The sequence below is a fragment of the Platichthys flesus genome, chromosome 5 (assembly GCF_949316205.1).
Source record: "Platichthys flesus chromosome 5, fPlaFle2.1, whole genome shotgun sequence".
Classification (NCBI taxonomy): Eukaryota; Metazoa; Chordata; class Actinopteri; order Pleuronectiformes; family Pleuronectidae; genus Platichthys; species Platichthys flesus.
The window spans coordinates 1,031,794-1,043,167 of NC_084949.1; the positions used below are offsets into that span (position 1 = coordinate 1,031,794).

General features: G+C 38.0%; 1 protein-coding gene across 3 annotated transcripts; it reads right to left on the reverse strand.

Moving 5' to 3' along the window:
• Positions 1-2,307: 2,307 nt before the first annotated feature.
• Positions 2,308-11,374, reverse strand: fbxo8 (F-box protein 8). 3 transcript variants are annotated; one of them, XM_062387324.1, is made up of 8 exons: positions 11,164-11,374; positions 9,776-9,875; positions 7,825-7,908; positions 6,827-6,971; positions 6,356-6,482; positions 5,939-6,057; positions 5,556-5,752; positions 2,308-3,364 (listed from the first exon to the last, which is right to left on the reverse strand). In XM_062387324.1, the coding sequence occupies exons 2-8, from the start codon at positions 9,873-9,875 to the stop codon at positions 3,177-3,179; spliced, it is 960 nt and encodes a 319-aa protein (XP_062243308.1). In that variant the 5' UTR covers positions 11,164-11,374; the 3' UTR covers positions 2,308-3,176. The 3 variants fall into 3 exon arrangements, with proteins under 3 accessions (XP_062243308.1, XP_062243309.1, XP_062243310.1); XM_062387325.1 differs by lacking the exon at positions 11,164-11,374 and adding an exon at positions 10,725-11,144; XM_062387326.1 differs by lacking the exon at positions 11,164-11,374 and adding an exon at positions 10,501-10,664.

Sequence of the window (11,374 nt, forward strand, 5' to 3'; positions counted from 1 at the left end):
AAGCAGGTATCTCTGACTTCCTCTGACTTATTATTCTCATCATATAAAATTTATTTGTAGCTCCACGCCAACCGGTCAAGGCAGATTGCCGCCCAAATTCAGCCTGGTCCTTCCAGAGGTTTCTTCCAGTTAATTCGTTTTTTTCCCTCCACAGTCGCCAAAGTGCTTGCTCATTGTGTGAACTGTGAACTTTTAAGGTTTTGACCTCAAAGTTGAAATGTGTAGAATTTAGTGACATAAATTCATTTACGGTCATTTTGCAGCTGAATACCCTTCACCTCATCCTGTCCTTCCGAACATGAAAGAGAACCTGTGGTAGCCTTCAGTTTTCAAAAAAGCTTAAAGGGTATTTAGTTTTTCCAGTCTTGGCTACTGCAAGAAACATGGCGGCCTCCATTGAGAGAACCCCCCCCCCCCCCCATAATATATCCGTATTTATACATATGTATGTAAACATAATTTTTTATTTAAATAAAGTATTCTTATAGTTTTTGCATTTAAAATGCTATTTACAGTAATATGTTAATGTACATTACTGTTTAAATGTTTTGTCATGTGTTAAGTAAGGCTTTCACATTGCATCACAATAACAGTCATTAGCAAAGTATTTGAATGAAAACATTTATCATGTCTAGTCATAATAATAATTATGTGTATATACAGTTTTTAGCATTACTATAGCAGCAGCAGCAATTGTAAATGATGAATGAGTTTTGGTAGTAACCATAGTTACAGTAGGAGCAGTACCTGTCGAAGCGTCAGTGCGGTATTTAACCAGGAGTCTTTTGTAATCCAGTCTGAAGTGCATGTCTGTGTTGCAGTGGCTGTTGCAGTGGCTGCTTTTGCTGATGAAGTGCAGGCTCCTGGGCTCAGGAGGCCATCCATCATCTCTATCAAGCTTAAATGGGCCTGTCTACCACCAGACAACGAGCTGGGTCCACCGGTCTGAATTGGACTGAATAAACGAGTGCCAGTTGACTTTTTTCTCAGGCACCTTAAGTACCTTATTTAATACTGAAAGTAAAATATACATTTTATTCCTTATTTTCTAACGTGTGCCACATTAAAACCTTCTCATAACATGTTTCTGTTTGGACAAAATGTAAGACTTTTCTATTTCATGTCTCTGTAAATACTTTTGGAATTTGGGATTACTTGACACTAAAAGCACTTTCTGCTTGGAAAGTCCAGTATGAAAATGCATTTATCAAAATTCACAAATATAGTCAGATATTTACAGAATATAAATGAAATATATGTCTTTGTGTATGTGTAGACATAGGTCATGTATTTCTCCCCTCTGCACTCCTATAATTTGCAGAACGTAAACACTTCCCCGGGATAGGCTATATTCACAAAAACACAGATGTCAAAGGTCATATTGTGTCTGGAGATGATTTACTCAGATTTAATACTTCATATATAAACAGGATGTGGCCTTCCTTCAAAATTGAAAGCGAACAATAAAGTTTCAATTTGAAATCAGTGTCAGCAATGATTAATCTTCAATGAAATGAATTTGAAGGAATTAGAAGTTAAGCCATGGTAAGATAGAATAAGATAAGAAAAACGTCATTAATTCCAAACTAGGTAAAGGTCTAGAATCTATTAACTTACAAAAAGACAAATAAAAATGTGTACATTTTGGTATTGCAACTTGCAATCTAGGTCTTGATATATACCCTGGTAATCAGGTATATTATAAAACCGCCACAATGCCCTCCTACCTCTGCTAAACACATTTAGTGGCCATTGTGACATGCTAGCTGCTTGCGGAGGGAAAATACTTATGGGGATCATTATTAGCCTGATTTAACACATCTTCTCAACTGTAGTGATGTCCTGCAAAATTTCGACATCCAACAACAAATATAATCAGCATTTAAATAACATCCTTTTGTTTTATTACTTTTCATATCAGTTTCTTTATTTTATCAAGGACTGTTAAAATTGCCAAATTAAACATGCATTCCTCATCATTCCTTGAAGAATGTCCCTATCACACCTGAAGTGATGTTATGAAGTCATTATAAAACTGATTGTCTAAGTCAAAATGATGGATTATTCTATTATGTCAGGGAGGTAGTGACTGCGTTTTTATGAAAATTAAGCTTTTGATTGGGCAGTTAAACATTTGGCAAAAATATGAAATTATAGCTTCTTTTTTTTTTAAAGTAAATGAATGAATCAGAAATACTGCATATTTGACTTCAGCCAACACTTTTATCCAACTCTAGAGCAAAACTCACGGAATGGCTTGCTGAAAAAAACTGACTGAAACACATCTGAATAAATTTGAAGCATTAATATTATACCCATATATATTATATATAAACTTTAATATTATAAAATAAACCACTAAAACATGTTATGCAAAGTTAATTTCTCCATTTACCATTTTACCATCATGCCTTGCCGCTGAGGTGTTTAATGTCCAATTGACACCTGGTATTAAAATGTGTTTTGTCTCGTTGTCTGGTGGTAGACAGGCCAATTTCATTTCAATCTTTTTCCTATGCATACACCCCCATATGAATTTGTGACACTCATTAGACATGCAATTTAAAACAGGGAAAAAGTATGAGAAATAGGATTAAAATGCAAAAAATGTTTTCTAGTTAAATCTTGACACATGGACATTCTGATACGCAGGTAAATACTTTACTAGTGACTGATCTTATGCTAGCCTCGGTCATTTGTTTCACTTCCCACAAGAATAGTTGGACCAGTCTTTATCCTACCAGTGAATGAGAAACTACTCCTGTCCAATAGTTAATCAGCACAACTCCCCCAGCATCTGTGACCAGCGGAAGGGAAGTTCTCCCCTTCCTCCTAGACCCTTCACCATCCTTAGTCCCCATGTGTCAGTGCAGTATCATAGTTCGTCCTCTTAAAACGGCCTCATTCTTGACTTTTAAAGACATTAGATGATGTCACACCTGTAATTTTACGCTAATAACATCACTAATATTTGGTAGCACAGTCATAGTCTCACAGTGTAGCAGATCATTTTCTTTGTTTTACTAATATTTAAATAAGATTTATTTATTGTTACATTTTTCAAAGGACATGTTCTTCCAGTTCCACAGTGCTCCAGACATGTATAGGGTCCTAATCACCACTTCCTGTGATTCAGTGCAGTATGAGAATGTATACTGGTCCGCTGGTTGGTGCAGCTATGCAGCCACATGGCCAATCAGATATATATTGTCATAGAGGTGGCCAGCAAAGTCATCTGAGACATTATGTGCTGCTCGGCGAGTGTTCCTGATAAACTCCCTCTTTGACATTTTGTTTTTGACATGGGGGCTGGTCAGGTCGATGGACAGCAGGATCAGACTGTAGCACAGCACATAGACAGCATCTGCAGAGAGATGACAGGATATGGTGATTTAATGTCACTGTTTCCCAAAGCTTTTAAAAATCCTAAGCTATATTTGGCACTAAGGAGAACAAGTAAAGAGTCTAATGTGAGCGGGTATGTTAACACTACAGGACAATGCTTGGAATCTCTAACCTCTAATCCTCTTGTAACCAAAATATTACTTAAAAGGAACCACTGTAAGAGAGATAAATGTCAGTAAAGAAAACATTAGCACTTTCTGAATAGGACTTGTAAATCTTATGTGTAATTTAAACCTAAAATATGATAAATTAAACAGAAAAATGTGTATAGTGCTACTATGGAGAGGCAGAGCAACAGTACAATTATCTGCCTTTGGAAAGCAGCTATCCATACTGTAGCCATGGGCTTGGAACAATTACTCTAATCCTACTAGTGCTACTAATCATAGAAGCAGGTTCTAGGACTGAAGAGCAACAGGGTTAGAGATTGTTTCTTTATGGTCTGCTGACACTGGCAAAGCCCTGAATTGATAAATGGATGGTCCATTGACAACACTGAAGCCCAGGATTACTTGGGACATCTGTGGTTGGGAAATATATTTGAAGTGTGGCAACTTTAATACCCTTCTACTGTCACATCACCTACTGGTCTTCAAGCTGCAGGGTTTACATATGGGGATTACTGGTTAAGGTCAGGATGAATTGCACATATATTTTCCAAAGAGGCCTATGATCCCCTAAGAAGCATCACCATCCAGCCAAACTTTCAAAGATTACACCAGATTTATTCAAATCTAACCACACTGTCTTAAATTGACTGAATGTGTTTGTTGTCCAGAAGATTAAGACTCTTTTATTTTAGACAAAACGTCAACAGTATTCCTCTAGCACCACCTTCAGGTCAAACTGTCACTTTATACAAATTGTGCCCAGAGTTGTAAATTATAGGATGATTTTAGCTGATGAGAAGCAAGAAATTGTAGGATAGGAATGTGAAAGTTACACAGTGCATCTTCATTGTTGATACAGCCTATCACGGAGCTGTTCATTAATGATCTGGTTTTGTCACACAACATCCCCACAGTGAAATAAGATGGACTGCAATTTTGCTGTTTACATGTTACGGTAAGAAAAGAAAAATGTACATCTTTCTTTGTTCAGGCGTTTCACTGTGGACAGAGGCCTCTACTATACCAGCCTAGAAACAATAATGCGCATACAAATAATTTTCAAACTATAATTACCACCCTGCAGTTTTATTGCAGGTCTGAAAACCATAAATGTTTTCCCAGACTCAAATGAGGTGACCACTGAAATCTAATCTTTGAGTCCAAAGCTGCATTCAGACATGCAATGAACTCCGGAAATCGTTCAGAAAAAAGACATCTCAGGATGAAAATGTTGTGTCATCGAAGAAGATGTCAATAGAGCTTTTGGAAATAAGGACCAAAACTGTTGTCGATGTGCTTTTAACAAAAATAAATGATCTCTGCAGTGGAATTAATAAGTGAAGTCCTGCTTCTCACCGGAGTGCTCCAGAGATTTCTGTGTTGTTGTCAACGCATTTGAGTGGAGAATTGCCCGCTGCATTGATCATGTGTTCCTCTAGATAGAGATTGCAGACATCGTCCTGAGTTCAAGTCTGAAGACGGCTCTTCCGACAACTAGCCAATATTTTTAATGAAATTCCCTAAAGGCAGACTTGAGATATCAAGTTTAAGAGGCCAAATGTGCCTGTGAGATCACTGTGAACTTGACCTCTGACTACCCACATCTAATCAGTTTGTCTGTGAGTCTAAGTATACATTTGTGCCAACTTTGACAAGGCTTTTTTAAAATAAAGCATTTTGTTTTCGTGTGAATGTGGATTATGTTCCTAAATCTCTGTCCATTCATGTGTAGGGTTTGGCCTTTTCCTATTTTCTATGTAAAGTATGTGCATCAATTTCAAATATTCTCTGTGCGTGTTATCATGGTGGGGAGGTTGCTATGGCCGAATTATTTTGTTGACACCTCAAAATTGCTCAGAAAAGCTGGATCGTATTCTTCGCTTATGTTTACAATCCACCTAAAATCTTGTCATCCTGAAGGTCAGAACTTTTAAGAACTTTCTCAATATTACATCAAAAGGTAAATAGTTAGACCTATTGGATAGGTGCATTATGTGTAATAATATTCAGTGTGTTGAAGTACTGTGTTGAAGTACTTACCAGGGCTGAGTCCCAGTTCTCGGATAAGAACTGGATTACAGGTACAAAATCTGTGGCTGAACTTCGTGATGAGGGTTTCCAGATATTCTCCTCTTTCCTCTGGTGCATGGATGTGTCTGAAGAAATCCCGGAGAGCATTGGGGAGGAACTGGTTACTGAAATTATGGAGGGTCACCAACTCGTCCAGGACATCTCGCCTGCACATACAAACGCACACAATTAATTCCCAATGGAAAGATAAAGGCAACAATTTTTTATTTTGTTTAGAAAAGGGTACCAATAAATGTATATTTAATGTCATGGCAGAAACACAAAATAATCTACTTAGTATAACAGTTGGGATCTAATGGTGAGGCCCAAAGTCTGTGTGTGCATGTTTTAACCTCTCATCCAGATAAACTCTTAGCATCTTCCAGTTGAGCCGTCTGGTGTAGAAGATGAACTTAGCCAGCTCGGTTGGGTGGTCACGTAGTATACCTTTAGACATAAAATAACTGATACCCTACACACCACAGAACAAACACACAGACACACACACATCCAGGCACACATCCAGGCACACACACACACACACACACACACACACACACACACACACACACACACACACACACACACACACACACACACACACACACACACACACACACACACACACACACACACACACACACACACACACACACACACACACACACACACACACACACACACACACACACACACACACACACACAATTAATATGATGTGATTAAACACTATCATGATTGTTACACACAATCACTCAAGCATGTGTTACCTCCTCTGGGTTGGCATTGAACGTTAGGCTGCCTTCATCTAGTTGTAGGTATAGTCTTCTGTATGAGTAACCACCCGATAGTCTTCTGTTGTATATGGAGCAGTGTCCCCACGTGGACTTACAAAGTCTAATGGATGAAGACATGCATCATGGAACAGATGAAAATAAAAACAGAGCTTTATTGTACACATTTGGGGAAATATGGTTTGTCTGGAAAATTCTGAGAAAACTGACAAGTACAGTAGCTTTCAGAAACAATTGTATAGTACATGGCTAAAACATCTAATTTGTTTTCAATGCCTTGAACTTTGTCCCTTCTAAGTCTAAGTATCTTTCAGCATTCATTTAGTTTGACAGATCATAGAAGATCATGCAAACAACTGTTGTCACTGCTGAGAATTGGACTGAAATTACTACATCATAACTTTAATCCCAAAAAAGATGACAGAAACTAGAGATGATGCTCCTTACCCCTGCCATAGATACTCGTCCTTTCCCAGGCCCTGCCATACACAGCCAGCCAGGCACAGATCAGTAGCATTCAAGTATGACAGTATGGTGATGCCTAATTCAGGTGGCAGCATCTCCAAATCTCTAAAACCACGCTGCTCATGAACTGCGGAACCCCAAAAAAGAGGAGACAAATAAACAAAACCAGACATTTAGATTTTTTGTTTTTCATAATGTATATTGTTATTTAATTTGGCTACAACACTGTTTACCCCTGAGACTCCTAAAGTGTTTTGTGGACTAAAACACTTCACCCACCCCTCCATAGGCATAGTGGTGAGTAGATTATAAGTAAATTTCATTTTTCTGTAAACTAACCATTTAAATATTGTTAATTGGAATATGCCTTAATATAAGCCTTTTGTTATATTCACCCAGCTGGGTGTTCATAAATTTCGCAGTGGTGGATAAGGGCAGATGCACTTTACTCTTGTTTGCCTTGGTTATCCTCCCTCCCTACTCCCCTGCTGGCCTGCACTCTAACAATACACTCAAGCAGTTCTGAATCAATTATTTTGTGTTTGTTTGATTCGTTCTAGAATTTCTGTGTTTCCAGAAACACAAAGAATTGATTTGTGTTATTTAGTAGCAGGACTAACACGTCACAGCAAGAAGGTTCCCGGTTCGTCTCTCTGTGTTGAGTCTTTATGTTCTTCTCGTGTTTGCCAGGTAATCTGGCTTCTTCTCACAGTCCAAAGTTCCTCAGATTGAGGTTAGGTTTATTGGAGACTCTAAATTGACTGTCAGTGTGAATGCGAGAGTGAGTGATTGTGTGTGTCTGTATGTTTGCCCTATGATGGACTGGCGATCTGTCTGGGTGCCCAATATCAGCTGGGATTGGTTAATAAAAATAGAAATAATAATGATGTTAGATAATGTACATTTAGACAAACTTGATAATTAAAGAGTGCAGATACAGACAGTAGCTAAGCCCTTAGTGTGCATTTGTGTGCTCATACCTCCCCTGCATGTCCTCAGCAGATGGTAGATGTCAGGACCGTAAAATTGCGGAGGAGCTCTCCTCTGGGGACCTCCATACTCTCCTTAAAAGAAAAATCTAAATAATCATTTTCTTGTTATCCCAGCTAACAATGTGACTACTGACTTGGCCGTCCTCATAACCTGGTTATTAACCTGGGTATTAAAAAAAGACTGGCTCAGTTCACAAGTCCAGCCACAACTATTCATGTCGAGGCAGAGTTACTGATAGTAATTTCAATTACAGCAAAAGATTAAAGTGACATTCATCAATATGACATGTTAACAATATAGCAAAACTACAAAAGAATAGTAACACATATCTGATATATTACGATTATTATTTATTATTTCCTGACAGATTTTTGTTTGCTCTGACTCTGTACTATTTTGACGAGCCTTCGTATGTACACGCGTGTGCACATGCACTCGTGCACTCAAGCTGCCACGTAACTTGAAGCACACTTGTGCACTCACACATGGATTAAACCGGAGATGCTGCAGTGACCAGAATTAACTTTATTTATTAAATGTGCTTGCTTGTTTTTAGGGTATCAATTGATTAAATGGCTTTCTGCTTTTTACTGCAAAAAAATAGAATAATTTAGGTCACCCTCTAACATTTCTATTAAAAGAATATTGGGAAAATAATTGTGGTCTCAATTCTAAGAAGGGAAATTGTGATTTCATTTGTTTTCAGAATCTGGTAGCAGAGAATATTATCTATTTGATTAGTTGTTTTGACTAGAAAAGTGCTATATATTGTAAATGCAGTTCATTTAATTATTCTTTGGTTCTTATTTATGGCTACAGTATTGTTTATATATATATATATATATATTATGAATTAAAAAATTAATTCCTAGACTCCTCAGGAACCCTAACCCTATTAATAACTCATACTTCATTAGTAAGAAATAAAGTGCTCATGAAATGTAGGTAAACGTTATCCTTGCTTTGAAGTCACAGAGAGATCATCAGCATAACTTGTAATAGCAATGGGTGTAAACTTCTTCTTATCAACACAACATTGATACATAAAAATGTGTTTCCATCTACATTGCCAATCTGATTACCCCTAATATTGGAAATAAATGTAGGCTTTGACCTATGCAGTGTTTCAAATAAAATATCTAGATGGTGGTGGCCCGACATATTCTTATTCGTGCCACTAACCATAATGAACCTTGTTGAACTTCTCCCTCACTCGATCTTGCACACTTGCGCTATTGCCAAAGTTTCACCATCCTGGTAGACTGCCAGAACTTGTTGCAATATGAGGCGAGTGGTATATAATAGAATACATGCAAGATATTCTGTTTCATTCTGTGGTCTGTGTATCTGTCACTCCGGCCCTGTTGGGCATTAGAACAAACTGGGTGCATGTGCTGGTGCACCCACGCTACCACCATAGACTGAATCAATTATGTGGGAAACACTGCTATGGTATGTTGTTTCCAGCTGATTATGTTACTCTCCTTGTACTGCATTTTATAGTTGGTGCAAGACACTTGGACCATGTTATTTTTTACATAATTTAAACTTTCTGTCCAAAAACATAACTTACAATGTTGACAGATAAACATGCATCATTTATTATTTAGAATTGCCATCCGGGGACAAATAAAGTTTTGGGAATTTAACTGAATTTGAACATCCTTAGATCTGTAATAACTGAGTAAAATTATCTCTAGCATTTATAAGTCAGTCGCAAATTTGCAATCTGATTTAAGGTATCACTTCCTATAATGACAATAATTTGAATATTTATTAAGGACTGAAACTCCAAACCTGCTTTTTCCTTCTCTCTAACAAGAATCTTATTTTGTCTGAAACTAAAAGCATTAAAACCAAATATTTCTGATAACAGCGGTCACCTAAAAACGATAGAATCCTATACTACATCTGTTGTTGAAAAATTGTAAGCATTACCTTGCTCTTGTCTTCTTCCCTGGTCAGCCAGTCGGTCAGCTAGCTCTTCCTGAAGCTGCTGCTGTTGTCTGGGAGGCAGCCTCCACAATGCCTGACCCATCTTAATGGCAGCCCAGCAACACAATTCACACAATGAATTTAGATGATGAGATACAATATATACTAATAATAATACAAAATGCCTTATTACTACAAAGTCTGACCATCATGGTAATCAGTGGTAGTAATGAGTGCTTTAAATTGTTCTCACAGCATTTTAATGCTCGTGATGAAAGGGAATGCTATGAGGCAAAGGCTGGTACAGCCAAATTATACAAGAATGCACAGGATACTAGTAGCTATGATCTTTCATTACAAGCATCCTGATGAAATATGCAAATCTATAACACAGGGTGAAACATCAGTTCATAAAAGAAGTACCACTGTATCTGAAAACTACAAATAAGTATTGTATATCACCAGGTGTGTAATCATATTATATGCCTAATGTTTTTTAAACAACACAGACTAACCACCGGGATGGAAATAAAGGAATTGTTTGGTATCATATTGTTCACACAGCAATAGTGAACTCACCAATCACCACAGGTTTCATACAAACTTTGCCTGCTAATAAGGTTATTGTGCTTGACATGAGACTCACTAAGACATTAATGAAATGAAGATGTTACAAAACTAGGATTACATTTGGCTCACTCATGTCCAACACGGTCCTCTAAATTTACCTGAACGATTTTCAGTAGTCATGAAGTCAATGGGATCAAGTAGAGTTGATTCTGAATGAGAAGACATGCTGGCTTTAAATGCTTACTCTTACTGATTCAGTATTCTGAAGTCTATTTTCCTATCCCGGTGTTTGCGGTTATATGACAGACAGCAATAAAACTACTGAAATACTACTTGTATACAAAATACCCCTGCTGATCCAATAGTGACAGCATCTTCTTACAGCATGTTAAGGGCTTCAAAATCCTCTTCCCAGGTTAAATCCACGTGTGTGTATGTCCAGTCAACGCAATTGAATCAACAGAAACCTGCGGTAACTCTCTCGCTGTTACTCTCAGGCCGACTATCGTCAAGTGTGTTTCATAAACAAGTTCATCACAGTGTCACATTACACTGTTGGAACTTCCAACCAGCAAGGTAGTGTGACCTGTAGTCCCGCCTTCCCTGAAATACTGTTGGTCGCACACAACATGACAGCCTTCAAAATGGTCCTTCGCTGGTTGAACTGGTTTTCACTCACGCTTAGTTAGCTGTCTGCGCTAGTTTAACTTGAGGAAGTCAGGCGACCAACACTCTGTTGCTGTGCTGCGCTTTAAACGACCCAATCTATGTTTCTGTCACTAGCATGTTTGCATGCATGGTAGGACGATACAGCAACCTACCTGAGTACAGGAACCACTCCTGTTACACTCCGACCTGCACACAAGGACGGCAGGAAATGTGATTCCCTGCTACCAGGCGTTCTCAAGTGTCATTTCACTGAGCCTAGTCCAAATAAAGATTAAGCAGTTATTGCGTTTCTCCATACTGTACTACAGTGCTGCTTGCTTTTCACATGTTGTTGTTGTTTTCTCTGTTCGTCTTCTTCTTCTG

Excerpts from the sequence above, each read along its gene's own strand:
- fbxo8 (XM_062387324.1), bottom strand. The coding sequence starts at position 9,875 with ATGGGTCAGGCATTGTGGAGGCTGCCTCCCAGACAACAGCAGCAGCTT. Across the intron at positions 7,909-9,775 it reads GGGAAGAAGACAAGAGCAAG|GAGAGTATGGAGGTCCCCAG; the intron begins GTAATGCTTACA and ends TTTTCTTTTAAG. Across the intron at positions 6,483-6,826 it reads GACGAGTATCTATGGCAGGG|ACTTTGTAAGTCCACGTGGG; the intron begins GTAAGGAGCATC and ends TTCATCCATTAG.